At 45.9% G+C, this 19825-nt stretch overlaps 1 protein-coding gene across 1 annotated transcript in view; it reads right to left on the bottom strand.

The window, feature by feature from the left end:
* Positions 1-8150, bottom strand: part of LOC142470107 (chymotrypsinogen 2-like) — a 72842-nt gene extending 64692 nt beyond the window's left edge. Inside the window, exons 1-3 of the mRNA XM_075577042.1 lie at positions 8034-8150; positions 2639-2742; positions 815-894 (exon numbers count right to left, since the gene is read on the bottom strand). Of these exons, the coding sequence (XP_075433157.1) occupies positions 815-894; positions 2639-2742; positions 8034-8085 (236 nt within the window). The 5' untranslated portion in view covers positions 8086-8150. The remainder of the gene's footprint in view (positions 1-814; positions 895-2638; positions 2743-8033) is intronic.
* Positions 8151-19825: the final 11675 nt, after the last annotated feature.

The following is a 19825-nucleotide window of genomic DNA, read 5'->3' on the forward strand; positions in this document are numbered from 1 at the left end:
TTTTAATTTATTATATCTATTTGTTTGTATATTTAACAATATTTAATGTTATGTATTGAGTTATTAAAAGTTATGTTCTAAATGTTTTCCTGTGACATTAATACGTCCACAAATATTGTTTAGTTTGTGGCTCCAGCAATAACCCATTGTGCCTGACTTTAGTAGGCGTGTTCCAACTCTAAAAGGGATGGTTTTCTTTGTCTCTAAATCCAAGTACTGTTCATCACTATGATTCCCTAGGCAGCACCCTGATATAAAGAGTCATTTAAAGGGTACCACATTAATAAAAGGCTACCCAGGAAGAGCAAAGTCTCCCCTCTGGTACTGTGCAACACTAACACCAGCACCTGCAGCTTTGTAACAAAGAAACAGCCCTGATTCAATGCTACTGTATGGGATTCTTATGTTTCATTAAAATTCTCTTACAGTTTCTTTAGACAGACTCTGGGGCCCATATCCAAAAAACGATGCTAAGCTTTATCATTTATATGAATGGAAGTAAAGGCGTGCTAAAGATTAGCCCCCTTTGGTGCATCTGGACCTGTGGTTGATGCAGATTTCTAGGCAAAGGGATTTACAGCAGCAAAAGAGAGTCCGAAAAATGATGCACTTAGTTGCAGAATTGAATAGCTGATTATAATACGTGTGGCATGTAAATCCTTCGGGGGACTCCCCAAATCCCAAGGAGGCGAGTGCAAAATACCCAGATATAAGAAGAAGAAAATACAGCTGTTCGGGGCAATTTCACTCCCCAATTTCCTTGACACGTAAAGTTCTAATCTCACACATCCCCAGGCAGGTTTGAGATACTCACAGGACATCGCAGTGAGCGGCTGTGATGATCCAGTAAGGGCTGAGGAGAGATCCCCCACAGTAATGGAATCCAGTGCGGTCCTGTAGACAAACATCAAAATGAATGGAAGTTGGTGTATTTCTTACCTGCATTCTCAACCTATTGCAGGGGTGGGTCACTCCAGTCCTCAAGGGCCACCAACAGGTCAGGTTTTAAGGATCCACAAAAAAAGATATATTAAGTGCGCGAGGTTCCAAAAATCATAATATGTTCCAAAGTGTGCTAAATCGTCTCTCTGCTGCTCCTCACTTTCCCGTGATCAGCGGGGCAACCAACCGAAATATACACATATAACGAGGGCGCAAAAAATAAATTGCAAAAAGTATAACTTACCTTAATTAGGATCACAATAGATCCAAACATCACTGGGGGAGCTGGAGGGAGGGGTGAATGCCAGCGTAGGAACCAACACTGAGGCAAGATCCCAAATGCCAGATGATCCGGTGGCTACGTTCTGGCGGCTCAATATCCAAACTCAAACCCCTTCACTCCGCGCGAAACCACCGCAGGGATGTAAAATAGACAGCTGCCCGGAGGAGGAACGTAATGACGCTTCCTCTCTGCTGCGTATGACGTCACCTCAGAACGTCACCACCGGATCATCTGGCATTTGGGATCCTGCCTCAGTGTTGGTTCCTACGCTCACATTCACCCCTCCCTCCAGCTCCCCCAGTGATGTTTGGATCTATTGTGATCCTATTTTATGTAAGTTTTATTTTTTGCAATTTATAAATATTAATAACGTTTAATTTTATACTAACAGTGTGTTTCTTTTTCTTTTTTGCGCCCTCATTATATGTGCAGATTTTAAGGATATACCTGCTTCAGCACAGGTGGCTCAGTCAATGACTCCACCACCTGTGCTGAAGCAGGGATATCCTTAAAAGAACCTGCTGGTGGCCCTTGATGACTGGAGTTGGCCCTGCCATATTGGATTGGGATCTATAAGAGGAGCGGCTGGAGTAATTTACTAATACTACAGTTAAAGAAACATTCCTTGATAATACCCCCTCACCCCCCTCACCCTCCCTGGATTAAGAGCGGTGAGCCTGTTACCGATAAGTGTCCAGTCGTCAATCATGGGTTTGCAATATGGTTTCCGGGGTCAGGACTTGACCCCCCGCTGACCGCGTTTGTAGCTCGTGGCTATATTTGGTTTGTACGTGTCCGTGCGGATGGGAGTTGGGAGCCCGGCGCTGACTAACCTAACATTTCTCAATCTGCGCCATCAGCGGCAAAAAATAAACATTTTTGTTCTGCTTATTTTTGACCCCACTGAAATAATCTCTTTTAAGTACGTAGCATATAATATATTGATCCAGGGGAACGAACACAAACCCCACTGCCACACTTACTGTCTGCGCTATATTTACTATGCATTGTTACTCCATCAACACCTTCCGTGTCAGATCACAGCCCAATCATTTCAATGGACATTAACTACGCAGTGCTGGGAGGCATCTTGTATAGAAGCGCTGCTTAGTAAATATGGCCCTATGTCCCATAAGGACGGATTTCCTTCCTGACTGGAGTATTGGCAATAAGATTCTTCCCAGGATCAATATTCTTCTTATGCCCCCACACTCGCTATTTGTTTTTACTCTGCTTATATAACTGCTGTTCCCACATTGTACCATGTCACTTTATAAATAATAATAATATTTGGCATATCCCTGTATACCTTTCCCTTGATAAACGATGTCTCGCCCGTCCATAAAGGTATCTAGTGTATCGGTTTTCGTGGGTGTTACATGCCACATTTAGAAGATTATCTAGGGTTCCTACCTGTAGGGACACCTGCCACGGCCACGACCCCGACACAGCGTTCTGACCATTCACAATCCTGGCGAACTCAGAAGTAACCGGTGTAATGTCTGGGACACCGCAGCCTGAGAAAGGAGAAAACAAATCGCATTATTGCAAAATATATTGACGTTGTAGGCGGACGCTCACAGATGTATGCAAGGGAGACTGATTAGGGTGAAATTAAATAAGCCTTTTATTGCGCCTTTTCCTTAACATCAGGAAACCATCCAAACAAGGGGTAAACAAAGCTTCTATTCACTTGGGAGTATTTCTAGTGAAATACTATGCGGTTCACAACTCCCTTAGATAAGCATGTCTCCCAGCCCCAAACATATAGCATGAAATGAACAGATATAAAAAGTCTTGTAAATAAAAGTCTTATCTGTTCCTTGTGGTTGGGAGGGAAAATCTTTTCAGTCCCTGGTTCAGCTCCCTTTTCCTCAGGGTGTGTCAGCATTCAGGTTTAGAAGTTCCCCCTGTGTCTTGAAACAGCTCTGCTATTTCTTCTGGCAGGGCTCAAGACAAGTTGTGAGAGTCAAAGACAATCTCTGCTCTGTCTCCAAAGTTAAGCTCAGGTGTGAGCTAAGGAGTCTTACTTCCTGTCTCAAAAGACAGGCTTTTGTAAGCAATCTAATCAGGCAGGTGGTGTTTGTTAATTGACTACCAGCAGTTAACCACCACACTGCTGGATTAGTTGCACATTACTTGAACAGGGATAACTCCCCTGTTACAGTCGTCTTCTCAGATGCATTTTCTTTTGTGTGACGTTGTTTTTATGCAGCACCCGGACACCTTGATGCATGGCACCCACTATATAGACAAGTCTCCCCCACTGCAAACGGGTTTTATGGGTCCAAGTTCTGGAGGTTCTTTGGATACAGGAGAAGGGTGAATATGTTGCACACGGGAAGGAGAGATGTGTGAAGAATGGAAAGCTCTTTACGTTAGAATTGTATGTATGAGCAACTATAATACCAGTCCTATGGCACAGGGGTGCGTGACCACATTGGGACTGTGGGCACATTTCTGGGGGTCACCAAAGGACCCCCCATGATGTTAATCTTCTGATTGAAATAACAGAAACTAACTTGCTCTACAGCAGCAGTGTGTCTATCCCTCTGTCTCTCTCCCCCCATGTCTCTCTTTTCCATATCTCTCTCCTTCCGTGTCTCCTTCCGTGTCTCCCTCTGTGTCTTCATCCCTCCATATCTCCCTCCCTGCCCATGTCTCTTTACCTCTGTGTCTCTTTCCCTTTGAGTCTTCTTCCCTCCGTGTCTTCTTCCCTCCGTGTCTTCTTCTCTCCGTGTCTCTCTCCCTCCATGTCTCTCTCCCTCCGTGTGTCCATCCCTCCATGTGTCCCTCTCTGTTTCCCAATGTCCGTGTCTCCCTCCGTTTCTCCCTAACTCTCTGTCTCTATCCCTCTATATCATTCCCTCCATGTCTCCATGTGTCTCCCTCCATGTATCCCTCCCTTGGTGTCTCCATCCCTCCGCGTCTCCCTCCCTGCCCGTGTCTGCCTTCGTGTCTCTCTCCCTCTGTGTCTCTTTCCCTCCGTGTCTCTCTCCCACCGTGTGTCCCTCTCTCTGTCTCCCTATGTCCGCTCTCCTTCCATTTCTCCCTAACTCTGTGTCTCTGTCCCTCTGTATCTCCCTCCTTCCGTGTCTCCATGTGTCTCCCTCCGTGTATCCCTCCCTCCATTTCTCCCTGTGCGTCTCCATCCCTCCGTTATTCCCTAACCGCCTAATGCCTTATCTCTCTCGCTCCATGTGTCTCTCACTCCGTGTATCCCTCCCTTGGTGTCTCCATCACTCTGCGTCTCCCTCCCTGCCCGTGTCTCCCTCTGTGTCTCCCTCCTTCCATGTTTCCCTCCATGTCTCCCTCCCTGCCCGTGTCTCCCTTTCTCTGAGTCTCTTTCCCTCCATGTCTCTTTCCGACCCTTTCTGCCTCACTCAGTGTCTCCCTCCCTCTGTGTCTCTACTTCATGTCTCCCTCCCTGCCCATGTCTCCCTCCCTGCCTGTGTTTGCCTCCCTGCCCGTGATTCCCTCCATGTCTCCCACCCTCTTTGTCTCCCACGATCCGTTTGTCCCTAACTCTGTGTCTCCCTCCGTATCTCCCTCCTTCCATGTTTCCCTCGCTCTGTCTCCCTCCATGTTTCCCCAGCAATCTCTCGGCCTCCAGACCCCCTGGATGATGTCGTACATGCCCAAATATTGGCATATCCATATTCTCACTGGAGCCAGAGAGACTGCTGGGGAGTCACGGAGTGAGACAGGGAGGGAAACACACAGGCAGGGAGGGAGACAGAGAGGGAGACTGGATGATGTTGTGGATGCCCAAATAAGGGCATATCCATATCCTTACATATCCATTGTGATGATGAAGGGGTAACCAGGCCATATTTGTGGGTTTAGAGTGTCAGCTTTTGGATTGGATTGGTTTTACATGAAATGTATGTGATTGTGCAACGATAAAGAATGTATTTGTGTTTTACTTTTCCAGGAGAGCTAACTAGTGGAGGTTCACAGGCTCTGAGTTTCATGGGGGGTTTGGGGACATATAGGCACATACGTCTGGTTAAAATCCTCCCTTGGAAACAGTAACGCCAAGTTTCCTGCTTCAGCACAGACCAGAAAGGTAAAAGAGGCATACAGTAGGGATGTGAGGTGTCCCTGACACAGTCAAGAGGACCCTAGGTTAAGGCGGATACTCATTTAATGCCCAGGTCACCCAGAAACGTTATAAGGCATGACTCACCACTAAGTTCCCTGCTTCAGCACAACCCAGAAAAGTAAAAGGGGCATAGGGATGTGAGGTGTCCCTGAAACCGTCAAGGAGTCTGTAGATGGATGTTCACAGAGGTATGCAAGAGAGACTGATTATTGTGAAATTAAAGAAGGCTTTTTATTGCGCCTGTTTCCTCAACATCAGGAAACCATCCAAACAAGGGGTAAACAAAGCTTCTATTCATTTGGGAGTATTTCTAGTGAAACACTATGCAGTTCACAACTCCCCTAGATAAGCATGTCTCCCAGCCCCAAAACAAATATCATGAAATAAGCAGATATGCGAAGTCTCTTAAGAATGAAAGTCTTATCTGTTCCTTGGAGGGAAAATCTTCTCTGTTCCTGGTTCAGCTCCCTTCCCTCAGGGTGTGTCAGCATCCAGGTTTAGAAGTTTTCCCTGTGTCTTGAAAGCAGCTATGCTGTGTCTTCTGGCAGAGCTCAAGACAGGTTGTGAGAGTAAAGACAATCTCTCCTCTCTCTCCAAAGTTCAGCTCAAGTATGAGCTAAGGAGACACCCTTCCTGTCTCAAAAGACAGGCTTTTGTAAGCAATCTAAATCAGGCAGGTGGTGTTTATTAATTGACTACCAGCAGTTGACCACCACACTGCTAGATTAAAGGCACATTACTTGAACAGGGATTACTCCCCTGTTACAGGGTCCTTAGCTTAATGGGGATACCCAGCTAATGCCCAGATTACCCTAAACTCAGTAGGGGGTTCAGGGGATGCTCCAGTTATATATAAGACTGTGGGGTGTGGTTAAAGTCTAAAGTCAGGTTTTGCAGAGTGTGAGGCATATGGCTAGTGGGACTAAAAAGTACAAGTGCTTATTCAAACCCTCATCCCAAAAAGAGACTTAGGCATTTTAGCAGCATAAAAGTGTAAGGTATTTTTTTATTAAACTGTGTGTTTTAAAACATATGCTTGTGCACAGAAATGAGCTGGGACTATCAGAACTAATGCGCTGACAGGCCTCTGGGCTACCAAGTGGTGCCAGGAGGTGGCAAAACATCTGGGAATAAAAGCCCAGGGGATGTCCAACGTGTGACAGACATTTGGACAGGAGGGTGGGATTCAATTATCCACATCCTCAGATCAATGGACACAATGTGCATGTCCATTTGGCTTCCCAGTCTGGTCGGGGCCTGTCACCATGGGTGGCATGGAGGGATCTTCCATGCCACTGGGTTCATTCAGATTTTCAGGTAACCCTGTTTGTCCTACCAGCCCAGCATTGATTAGCTGCTGAGAAATTTCTCAGGCTTTTTAATTGGGCTATAAGTGTTCTGTGAATGAAACTGAGAGGTTTTAAAGACCCTTACGCAGCGTTGTTGTTTCTAAGGAGTTTACTAGTTGTTCTCCAAGTTCTGCAAAGTTCTGCAGTGTTCACCAAGTGTGTCCAGTCCTCTAAGATTCTCAGATGCTAAGTGTCCAGTTTCAAGTCTCCAGCAGAAAAGGGCTGCTTCAGCGAAAAGCTACCTGGAATATTTTCTGTCCTGTTTTTGCAACTGTTATCAGGGTGAGGATTCCCTGCACTTAGGAGAGTCTAGGCTGTACCCCCAAATTCCCAAGTAAGTGTGTCTTTTTACTGTAAATTGTGTAACATTGTGTGTTTGCCTTTTCCTGTGAATAAATGTACAATTTATTTCATTAACTCGTTTTGCTCAGTGATATGATCCCAGTACAAAGGTATAATTGCCTGGTCCCCTGTGACATCCATATCCTGACATATCCATATCCTGACATATCCATATCCTGACATATCCATATCCTGACATATCCATATCCTGACATATCCATATCCTGACATATCCATATCCTGACATATACATATTCTGACATACACATATACTGACATACAGGCATACCCCACATTAACGTACGCAATGGGACCGGAGCATGTATGTAAAGCGAAAATGTACTTAAAGTGAAGCACTACCTTTTCCCACTTATCGATGCATGTACTGTACTACAATCGTCATATACGTGCATAACTGATGTAAATAACGAATTTGTAACAGGCTCTATAGTCTCCCCACTTGCGCACAGCTTCGGTGCAGGTAGGGAGCCGGTATTGCTGTTCGGAACGTGCTGACAAGCGCATGTGCGAGCTGCTGTTTGCCTACTGGGCGATATGTACTTACTCGCGAGTGTACTTAAAGTGAGTGTCCTTAAACCGGGGTATGCCTGTATACATATTTGGGCATCTATGACATCATCCAGGCTGACTGAATGCTGCTGAAGAGACTGCTGGGGAGACATGGAGACATGAAGGGAGGGAGACACAGAGACAGGGAGGGACACAGAGACACAAAGGGAGGGAGACACGGAGACAGGGAAGCAGGGAGAAAATTTTCACTAAGAAATTAACACTATTTTGAAGTAGGGACCCCACAGAGTTAATAATCTATCTTTTTTTGGGGGGGGAGGGGGCGTGTGTGTGGGGGGAGGGGGGAGGTTGAGGGGTGTTGCGTAGTGGACATTTAAATGTAGGGGTTGTACCTAAAAAATAAGTTGCGCACCCCTGCCCTAGAATGTATAAACACATCTAGAGTAAATGTATGAAATACTAATGGTTTCTTTGCACTTACCATAGGCAGCTCTAGTGATGGCAACGCATGTCAGGAGCCAAAAGAGAGTCATTTTCCTTCCTCACCTCTGTGTCTCACTTATACCAGGGGATGCTGGGAGGCTTCTTATACTGTCAGGTGACCAATCAGTGCTCAGCTCTATATTTAGAGCCCCTATGAGTGAGGCTCATACCACATTTTCCCATAAGATTTTCCCTCAATAACAATGAGAGAGCTCATAGAAGCCTGCAACAATGTCTTGGCTGAACCCTACATGGAAAGATAACACATAATTGCCAAAGCTGCTTCAAACTTGAATTTCCCTTAGGCTTTTCTTACTTCCTTGGTGATAAGGAGTGAAGGAGTGACTCAGTGAGTTAAGACACTGACTCTGGCACTGAGTTTGAAGCAGGGGAATCAAAATTATACATTGTAAACACCATGGGGCAGGGACTGTGTCTGCAAAATGTCTCTGTAAAGCACTATGTAATATTAGCAGAGCTATACAAGAACAAACATTTATTATTATTAATATTAGTTTATTACAAAATGAGGGGGGTAATTATATAGTGAACACAATATAGATGCTGATGATCAGCAGCAATTTAGTCAAAACGTAGTGTGTTTGTGTAGCAGATGGCAGGTTGATCTATTCATTGCGACAATGATTGCACCCTAATTGGTGGTATAGGAATAAGTGCTACAGACATAAAAGTAAACAGTAGGAAAAGGAGTGCTGGCCCGAAGAGCTTACAATCTAAGTGATGTGTTACGTCAAAGGATGACATACTTGAGGACTGCATTGTAAATATGGTCCATAATCCAAATATGATATAGATATACTGTAAATGACCTCAGTTAACACAACCCTATAAAGCATGAGAAAGCTAAGATACAGGTTTTCCCCTCATGCATGAACACAAACAATTATAGAACCAACAAATAGTATTGTCCAAAGCAGTTTCAAGCAAGTACCCTTAGTACCTTAAGACCTTATAGACAGAGCGGCATCACTGCCAGGTAATGCTGAACATACTGTTGAAATGGACTGGGGGGGTCTCTAGAGAAGAATTATTAGCAGTATTCTGAATCCATTTTGTCTGTCATGTCTTGTCTCAGTATCCATGTTGTGTGAATTAATGAGTTAATTTAATGAGTGTTGCTGTCAGTAGATTTCATGGTCATGCCTGTGGCTCAAAGCCCAGAATTATAGTGATAAGACATATTCTGTTGTTGTAGAGAAATATAGGGATAAGATGTACACACAGATACCCAACAAGCTCTGAGAAACCCCTAACATTACCACATAAAATATATATGCATATAAGTGATACTCAAAAGGAGTGCTAGTGGGCGTAGCTAAATGTATACAACAAAAAACAGACAATGTTGCCCAAAGCTACTTCCAATGTGACAAAAATACACAGTTCAACACTTATAAATTCTCTTGAAAAATGGTCATTTAGTTTAACCCTTTGGCCAAAGCGTCTTAAGCCTGCTGCCACTTTCATGGCATGACCGTAGCAGGTCCTAACACTCCCTGGGTTAAAATTCTTAATAACCTGTATAATTACAGGAAGAATGATCGCATTGGATCTGTCGTAACCTGGCAAAATGTAACTGACCTGCCAACGTTGAAACTGGGGAGGGGCAAGCTTAAACCTTGGGGGGGAGGGGCCACTACCCACCCAAAAGCAGCCGAGACAAGCTGCACACAGTTAATAAATACACAGATACCCAACAACCTCTGAGAAACCGCCGTCGCGGAAGGGCCAGCAAGGTGAGGAGACGGTCCACGGCCGCCAGGACGGCGATTCCTCACACTATTGTTGTTATTTTTCTTTATCTGGTAACTAAACGAAAGGGTTAAGAAAATGAAAGGGTTAACGATTCTAATATATCTATGGTTGTTAGGACATTTGAGGATAGCAGAAGAGAGTCCTTTGTTTCTTGATACAAAAGCTCTATACATAAGGTGTACTCATTATTAATGTTCACCAATATATAAATAATAAGAATAACCTTACAAAATAGAATGGCCCTAGATTATTTACTTGCTGCCAAAGGTGGGGTATGTGCATTAGTAGGTGAGGAATGTTGCACCTAGGTATCTGACAATACTGCTAATATTACACATGATATACTAGGGATAAAAGAAGTAGTGTCAAAGCTGGAAGACTCTTTGAAAGTATCCTCTAGCAGGGACTTGGGACTAGGCACGTGGTTTGGATCACTGGGAACGAAACTGGTGCAACAATTGATTATATGTGTATATGTTTTTGTCGTCATATTGATTGTTATTTCTTGCTTTAAAGGATTGATCACCAAACTGACCTCTCAAGTCATTCCTTCCATGCCACTTAAGGAACATTTATATGGAGACCACACAGAAACCCCTCTAATGCAACAACACCCTCCTGATGTGATCCACTGACAAATAAATGCATCTTAGGAGAGGGAAAACAATTGCGAATGGATATGGAGTAGGTGAGACTCCAAGTGATTTAGGTGCCGGACCAATGGTTACACTAAGGAATACCCTCAACTAGGGATGGATACTTTCCAAGAATACAGTTATACATTTCTCACTGAAGATTTAAAAAAGTATAAAAGAGGGGACTGTTGAAATGGACTGGGGGGGTCTCTGGAGACGAATTATTAGCAATATTCTGAATCCATTTTGTCTGTAATGTCTTTTTTCAGTATCCATGTTGTGTGAATTAATGAGTTAATTTAATGAGTGTTGCTGTCAGTAGACTTCACGGTCATGCCTGTGGCTCAACGCCCAGAATTATAGTGATAAGACATATTCTGTTGTTGTAGAGAAATATAATGATAAGCTGTACACACAGTGTCAGGGTCTCCTAGACCTCCTGCCTAGCCATACAGTACCGACACACTTTATCCGAGTGTGGTCGGTACCGCAAGCCGGGAAATCTCCCGGCTTGCTAGTGGCCGCCCCTCGGCGTGCCGCGCCTCATAGACGCGCGGTCACGCATCATCGGGAGCGTGCGCCCCCTGCACGCGCGTCCAGGGGCTCCCCGAGGGAGCCCTGGTGTCCCGCGATCGCGGGACAGCGGCAGGGGGTTCCGGGGGACCCGGCGGACCCGGCAGCGGTAGGGAGAGCGCCCCGATCGGAGGGCGCTCTTCCGCTGCTTCGGCGCGCGCCCGTCACTCTCGGGCGCGCGCCAGGCTACTGCTGCGGCAGAGAACGGGCAAATGCTCGAATAAACTCTGCCGCAGCAGAAGTTCTTCTTTGTCCACCGGGTGTGCTGCTGCCTTCTGTTTCCTCTGGTTTCCTCTCTGTCTGTCTGTCTTTCTTCTTGTTGCTCCTCTCTCTGTCTTATAGCTCTGCTTCCTGTCTGTTTCCTTTGCCTTTGCTTGAAGTCAGACTCCTATGCACATGCCTCTGATCCTGATCTGTTTCTGTACCTGTACTTGTATTATAGAAGTCTGTTCACATTAAAGCCCTTGCTTGTAATCTGGCTTGTCCCTGTTTGTTCCTGTTCTCAGTCCCTGCCCCCAGACCTGTCCTTTCTCCCCTGTCCTGTTCCAGTCTCCTCGTTGCCGACCTCTGCTTGTTACCTGACTTCGTTACCTGCCGCCTGCCTCAGACCTCTGCTTGTTTCCTGACTTTGCTACCTGCCGCCTGCCTCGGACCTCTGCTTGTACCTGACTTCGCTACCTGCCGCCTGCCTTGGACCCCTGCTTGTGACCCCTACTACGCTCGTGCTGTTCCGGCCACCGAGATCATACCCGCCATAGGAGTTCCCTGTGACACACAGATACCCAACAAGCTCTGAGAAACCTCTAACATTACCACATAATATATATATGTATATAAGTGATACTCAAAAGTAGTGCTAGTGGGCGTGGCTAAATGTATACAACAAAAAACAGACAATGTTGCCCAAAGCTACTTCCAATGTGACAAAAATACACAGTGCAATACTTATATATTCTCTTGAAAAAATGGTCATTTAGTTTAACCCTTTGGCCAAAGCGTCTTAAGCCTGCTGCCACTTTCAAGGCATGACCATAGAAGGTCCTAACACTCCCTGGGTTAAAATTCTTAATAACCTTTATAAATACAGGAAGAATGATCGCATTGGATCTGTCGTAACCTGGCAAAATGAAACTGACCTGCCAACTTTGAAACTGGGGAGGGGCAAGCTTAATCCTTGGGGGGAGGGGCCACTTCCCACCCAAAAGCAGCCGAGACCAGCTGCACACAGTTAATAAACACACAGATACCCAACAACCTCTGAGAAACCGCCGTCGCGGAAGGGCCAGCAAGGTGAGGAGACGGTTCACGGCCGCCAGGATGGCGATTCCTCACACTATTAGGGGTTATTTTTGTTGTTATTTTTCTTTATCTGGTAACTAAACGAAAGGGTTAAGAAAATGAAAGGGTTAACAATTCTAATATATCTATGGTTGTTAGGACATTTGAGGATAGCAGAAGAGAGTCATTTTTTTCTTGGTACAAAAGCTCTATACATAAGGTGTCCTTATTATTAATGTTTACCAATATATAAATAATAAGAATAACCTTACAAAATAGAATGGCCCTAGATTATTTACTTGCTGCCAAAGGTGGGGTATGTGAATTAGTAGGTGAGGAATGTTGCACCTAGGTACCTGACAATACTGCTAATATTACACATGGTTTACTAGAGATAAAAGAAGTAATGTCAAAGCTGGAAGACTCTTTGAAAGTATCCTCTAGCAGGGACTTGGGACAAGGCACGTGGTTTGGATCACTGGGAACGAAACTGGTGCAACAATTGATTATATGTGTATGTGTTTTTGTTGTCATATTGATTGTTATCTCTTGCTTTAAAGGATTGATCACCAAACTGACCTCTCAAGTCATTCCTTCCATGCCACTTAAGGAACATTTATATGGAGACCAGACAGAAACCCCTCTAATGCAACAACACCATCCTGATGTGATTGTCACGGTAGCTATGACAAGATATAATGAACACCAAATATCTGGGTTGAACTGTTCGAGGCTTAGATATAATAAAATATATTTATTCCTTAAAAAATGTGAACACAGCAATATAGTACAATTAACAGACAAGAAGGTAACACTTACTTAGGGTTGGGGAATGGAGAAGTATGAGCTAGCAATTCTCCAGCAATCCGGTGACATTCCAGGTGGAATCAGAAGAACCAACTAAAAACTGTAGGGTTGACACAGTTTATATACATGTGTAACCCTATTCTTAACATTGAATACAGACTATTGGTGAACAATTATCTGTATCCAATCCCTAACGTGGAGACACAGATTAACCCATGCCCCCCAGAAAATTAGCCCATGTGTACTGGGACTTGAGGGTCTTTTTTCTGTAGCCCCATAATTAAATCAGGGGCGACGGGCAGTCTACAAAATGAAGTAGCTGGCAGGAGCTTCATTGTTTGTAGGTATAGACATAACACTTACAAACCACTCCAGTTTGATGTTCCTCCGCCCTGAGGTAACAATTAGAGTGGCAGAGTCGTTTGACCAATACTTGGTTCCTAGACTTTGGGTAAACAATCAGGGCAGTTAACTTTTTGATCACAGTGCTTAGGCTCAATCAGCTGGCTTCCCTTCATGACCTACTGTATTAGCATAGCAGATGGCGTCTGCATTTTCAGTACAGATCCAAAATACTATACATATACACTTTAATATCTACACATATTAATAAATTCCATTCTGGTGGGCTCAGTGGGTCGAAAGTTGCCAGTTTTTAATGCCTACAGAGACTCCACATATTGGCCAAATATCAACTCTCTGCGACCTCCAGAACTGGAGATCCAGAAATGCACTTTAAATCATCTTTAAAATACAGGATTATAATGAAACATGGGAACAGGGGAACACACCTTTTCATGACATGACAAGGTGTAAACCACATTCCTGGACCGCAGTCCAGTTAACCCCTTGCCTCCCTGGTGAGGTCTGGGGGTGGCCATATGAGGTGCAACCCCTTTAATACCGGGCCAACCCCCTCTCCCTCTACAGTGATCCACTGATAAATAAATGCATCTTAGGAGAGGGAAAAACTATTGCGAATGGATATGGAGTGAGTGAGACTCCAGGGATTGAAGTGCCGGACCAATGGTTACACAAAGGAATACCCTCAACTAGGGATGAATACCTTACTTTCCAAGAATAAAGTTATACATTTCTCACTGAAGATTTAAAAAAGTATAAAAGAGGGGACTGTTGAAATGGACTGGGGGGTCTCTGGAGAAGAATTATTAGCAGTATTCTGAATCCATTTTGTCTGTAATGTCTTTTTTCAGTATCCATGTTGTGTGAATTAATGAGTTAATTTAATGAGTGTTGCTGTCAGTAGATTTCACGGTCATGCCTGTGGCTCAACGCCCAGAATTATAATGATAAGACATATTCTGTTGTTATACAGAAATATAGGGATAAGATGTACCCTGACGTACCTTGTTGTTGTACTGAGCAGTTTTGTTGCAGTTTTAGTCGCTTTTAGGGACCTTGAAAGTGATAGACGTAGTATACGGAGAAGCCTGAGTGATCACTGAATATACTGTATGCGTCATCTCATTATAATATGCCGAGTAAACAATGTTAGTCTATGTAATCCTGCTTGGGACTGCTCCCTACCAGAGTCTTTTGGTGACTCTCCGGTGTGATCATTCAGTATGTTATATGCAACAAATTACTCAATATAACGAACCTGTGTTTGCTCCTATCTGTATGAACGGGCAGACATCCACAGTACGCATAATATAACTAAGATACAGCTTCGGGCCTCACAGAATGAGGAGCCTCAAAAATAGAAAGAAATTAATGCATTTCAAGTTTTAAAATCGGATGATAAATAAAGGAGATATGTCCCAGGCCCGGCGGCTGCGGGGGCGCCCTCTCTCCACCTTTAAGACGCATTTTAAAACACACCTCTGTAACGCAGAATATGAGTAGCTCTGTGGCTGAAACTATACATCTCATACACTGACCTTGACCTGTGCAGGCCACTCTTTCCCCCGTGCAGCGGACCACTCTTTCCCCCCTGCAGCGGGCTGCTCTTTCTCCCCCACTGCAGCGGACCACTCTTTCCCCCCTGCAGCAGGCTGCTCTCTCCCCCCCTGTAGCAGACCACTCTCTCACCCCCTGCAGCGGGCTGCTCTCTCTCCCCCTGTAGCAGACCACTCTCTCACCTCCTGCAGCGGGCTGTTCTCTCTCCTCCTGCAGCATACCACTCTCTCTCCCCCTGCAGCAGACCACTTTCTCTCCCCCTGCAGCAGACCACTCTCTCTCCCCCTGCAGCGGGCCGCTCTCTCTCTTCCACTACAGCGGGCTGCTCTCTCTCTCCAACTGCAGCACGCCGCTCTCTCTCCCCCCTGCAGCACACCACCCTCTCTCACCCTGCAGTGGAATGGTCTCTCTCCCCCATGCAGCGTGTCACTCTTTCTCCGCCCCTGCAGCGGGATGCTCTCTTTCTCCCTCCTGCAGTGAGCCTCTCTCTCTCTTTCCCCTGCAGCACATCGCTCTCTCTCCCCCCTGTAGCTGGGCACTCTCTCCTCCTGCAGCACACAACTCTCTCCCATCCCTGCAGTGGGCAACTATCTCTCCCCCTGCAGCAGGTCGCTCTCTCTCACCCCTTGCAACGGAACTCTCTCTCCTCCTGCAATTCACCACTCTCTCTCCCTCCTGCAGCTGGCCGCTCTCTCCCCCCCTGCAGCACGCCACTCTCTCCCCCCTGCAGCGCGACACTCTTTCTTCCTGTGCAGTGGGTCACTCTCGCTCCGCCCCTGCAGCGGGCCGATCTCTCTCCCCCTCCTGAGGTGGACCACTCTCTCTCTCTCAACCCCCCTGCAGCAAGCCGCTCTCTCTCCCTCCCTGCAGGTGGCCGTTCTCTTCCCCCCTGCAGTGTGCTGCTCTCTCTCTCCCTGCAACATGCCGCTCTCTCTCTATCAGCTCTATCTCTCGCCCTCCCTCCAGCGTGCCTGGCTTCTGGTGTAAGCCCCGCACCACATCAGAATTTCAACTTCTGGATCGGTGCAGCACTGGAGGCGTACCCCTCAAGGGGTGTGTGTGTCATTGGGGCCTTTTCACAAAGCATTGATAAGTGGTTTAATGGGCAATAAATGCCTTTATAGCGTGATACTGCCTGATCTGCTGTTCAAAAAGCAGTGATAACAGTTTTTTTCAGCACTGAAATCCTTTCCAAAACTTGACTCTGTCACATGGTTTACTACAACCAATCAGGTTGGGGATATACATCTCCAATCTGATTGGTTGAAGTAACATGTGACGGCAGCCATCTTGGTTGTGGTGACATCATCTTAAGGGGAAAGGAAGCACCTCCTTTCTGATTGGCTGGCTTCACTCCCTATACTTGACGCCACATCCAAAAAAAAAAAAAATGTCACTCTATTATCTCAGCCAATCAGTGACAACCAATGCATTTTTTGGCATATGCTTGTTTTGATTTCTTTGAGATGTATTTTGGTTGTTTGCTTTCAATTATTTCTGCTATTTCTTTTGTGATTTAATTTTTAATTATGGGATTTTTTGTTGTGTTTTTACTTGTTAATTTCTGTTATTGTTTTGGTGTTTGCTTTTTATTGTGGCTTATTATTGGTGTTTTGCTTTTTAATAATTGTGTTTATTTATAATTTGTGTTTGATTTATGCCTTAGGGATCTGAGGTGAAGATACTGTAGAAGAATGTGATAGAAGATAAAAGAAAGAAGAATTTTGTTACCTGTTCCGGATCTTCAAGGTGGATGGCGTTGGATTGACTTTGATAACGTCACGGTACAAGAGCTTCCTGAAATGCCGGGATTCGGAAGGTCAACGCTTCTAAAGGTAAGTCAAATATTGAATGTATGTAATTTTATTTTAACAGGTTTTTGTATTGTATTTTTTTAAAAAAATGTTTTGCATTGCCCATTGCCTGATAATGTATTAATCTGGGTATGATGGACCACTATGCCAATAAATGGGTACAGGGTGGGTATAGTGGTCCAGGGGTGGGTGGTTTGACCTCCCGAGGGGGTAGCGGGGGAGGGTGGGTTAACCCCTTAATTACTATAGCAATTATTAACCGCTAAGGTGATTAAGGGTTTAGGGGCCATTAGATTGTATTTGTTCATGTATTTTTGCTGGCATCGGAGGACATGGACCTGCAGTATGCTGATGAGGCCACCCTTCATGATGCCAGGGTTATGTACAAAAGTTTATTTACTTTATTTATGCTGTGTGATTTAATAATGGGCAAATGAGCTATTAATTGTATAGATAGCAACTATGCACACCTTAGAGATATGAAGCAAAATACTTGCGCTTGAAGGAAGTACCGGTGCAACCTGGTTCAGGAATAACCTGTCTGGTGTAATCCAAGTATACTGCAATGAAGTAGGAGATCCAGAGCACTACGTATTTAGTAAAGAAATGTATTCTTTCTGTGGCATACACAACGTTTCAAGCTTCAATGAGATCTTTCTCAAGTGCCAGTCACTTGAGAAAGAGCTCATTGAGGCTCAAAACGTTGTGTATGCCACTGAAAGAATACATTTCTTTACTAAAGCCGTAGTGCTCTGGATCTTATCCTTCATTGCAAAATGAGCTATTGTCAATATCTGGATAATAGTTATGATGCCTATATTACTATGTGTTGAGGGGGGGGGGTATTTATTTAAATGTATTGCAAAATTTTCAGCGCTACCGACGCGGCAGATGGCAAGTGCGAGGGTTGTTCGGATCTCCGGTCTGATGGGTTGTCTGAGCCACCATGGAGGATATGGGAGCCCAAGGCACAGCTTATAGGCGGCGGGAGAAAGGTGACGCCTTAGCTTGGTGAGAGGAGAACACGGAAGGCGAGCTAGACACCCTGTGAGGCTTCTGGAGACAAGGCGCCGGCAGGTCTCACCGGGGGTAAGAGGTTGGCTCTGGCTCCTATGTCTCTCCCTGCCTCTATGGTGTTAAGTACCTGCACGTTAATTAGCCCACAGGTGGTGATGGAGGGATATAAGGCCCTGGGTAGCCCATCATTAATGCCCTGGCCATTATGTTCTGGGTTATTATAGGGTGGCTTCTTGCTTTATCTGGGGGGCTTTCCTCCCAGGAACATTCCCCTGCTCAGGGGTGTACTGAGGGCTCTGGAAGGCCAGGGGAGGACCCCTAAAGAGGACCAAGGGGCCTAAATCACCTCCAGGGTATCAGCTACATGGGGTCTGTTCACCCCCTGCTGGGACAGACTGAGGTGCTGGTGTCACAAGGTCTAAGACGGTCGAGACAGTGTGTCCTGGAACAGGATTGTTTATTTCTGTTCCCCCTTTTGCAGTTCTCACTGCCAGCTTTCTCTATTTCAGTTGCATGCTTCTCTGCTCTGAAAACACACCGTGCCTGTGTAACTGATACATTTTAGTTACATTTCCCTCTCCAGACTGCCTATAGCTGGCTGCCTTGACAACCTCTTTAGTCCTCCTAGCTGAGATGGTTTATCTCAACTCCCCTTTCTCTGTTCACAGTTAGCGCAGTCCAGTCACTTCTCCTGTGTGACAGGTATCACATACTTTCTTTTCCATCCATGCAGACTGAGTGAGTACTACTACTCTTACCTACCCCTTGCTGTAGCTATTCATTTTGACCTTCCCTCTTGTGACGACCCAGGGGATTCCTTTCCCTTCTTTCTCTCCCACTGTCCCATCTCCTGCCAATCCTTCTACCCTTTCCCACTCCTGTCCCGCTCCATCTACCTCAATCCCACAACCTCAGCGCTTGCCCCGCAGGCCTCGCGCACCCGCGCAGTCCCTGACCTCCTGCAGTGACACTACCCGCTCCCAGACACCCGTTATGCCCGCGGTCTGTGCCTTACCGTCCCTGGCGGCTCCGTCTGCCCCCCTCCAGCAGTGCTCCCGAGGCGCGGCGCTCCGTGAGACTGGTGACGTGGCCTGTGCATGCGCGTACACGCTCCGCCTCTGGGCTCCGTCCCCCTTCTGCTTCCTCCTCCCGGTCCCTGCGGGCCATCTCCCTCTCGCAGCCTGTGCGCGCGCACCCTCCACTTACAGAGGGTTCATTCACACGCTCCTCTTCTCTGGTCTGCCACGATCCTGACTCCTCCTCCCAATCCTTACAGGTCACTCCCCTGACTGCCCCTTCTGTCTCCTCCTCTCATCTCCCTGACCTATCTCTGTTGTCTCCCACTTCTCTCTCTGCTCCTCCCCTCTCTCCTATTGGTGTGCCTTCCTTTATAATCCCTCTGTCCACTTCTTCCTCGCTCTGCTTAGTTCCTGTTTCCCTGTGAGCTGACCTATGCTGTGCTCCATCTGTGTCCCTGCTGTATCCTGCTCCTGTGTTTACCTTGGATTTCCCTGGCTTTGACCTCTGCTTGTCCTGGACTACCCTGCTCTCTGTACCCCTTTGAACCTTGCTACGCTCTCGACCACGCTGCTCTCTGGAACCCTTGGACCTGGCTTTGTACACACACGACTCTACTCTCTGGACCCCTTGGACATTGGCACACGGACACGACTATCCCTACGCTTACTCCTACGAACGTTGCAAGTATCGCTAACCACTCTTTCTACAGGCCCAGCAACGCTATACCACACTCCAGGCTTGCTCCCACTGCTGTGGGTGTGTGGTGTAATACCATTCCCACCTCAGTAATGGGTCTTGCCAGGTCTGCAGGCATACAGGCATGACACCTCTACTACAAAGCACCTTCACTTAGAGACGCACTCTCTACCCACACTACTACATCTAAAAGCACCTTTTATTTCTGTGACTCCCTCAATAAAGTTAAGAAAAGATAAAAGGACGTGTGGTGT

Source organism: Ascaphus truei, chromosome 19 (assembly GCF_040206685.1).
Source record: "Ascaphus truei isolate aAscTru1 chromosome 19, aAscTru1.hap1, whole genome shotgun sequence".
Taxonomy (NCBI): domain Eukaryota; kingdom Metazoa; phylum Chordata; class Amphibia; order Anura; family Ascaphidae; genus Ascaphus; species Ascaphus truei.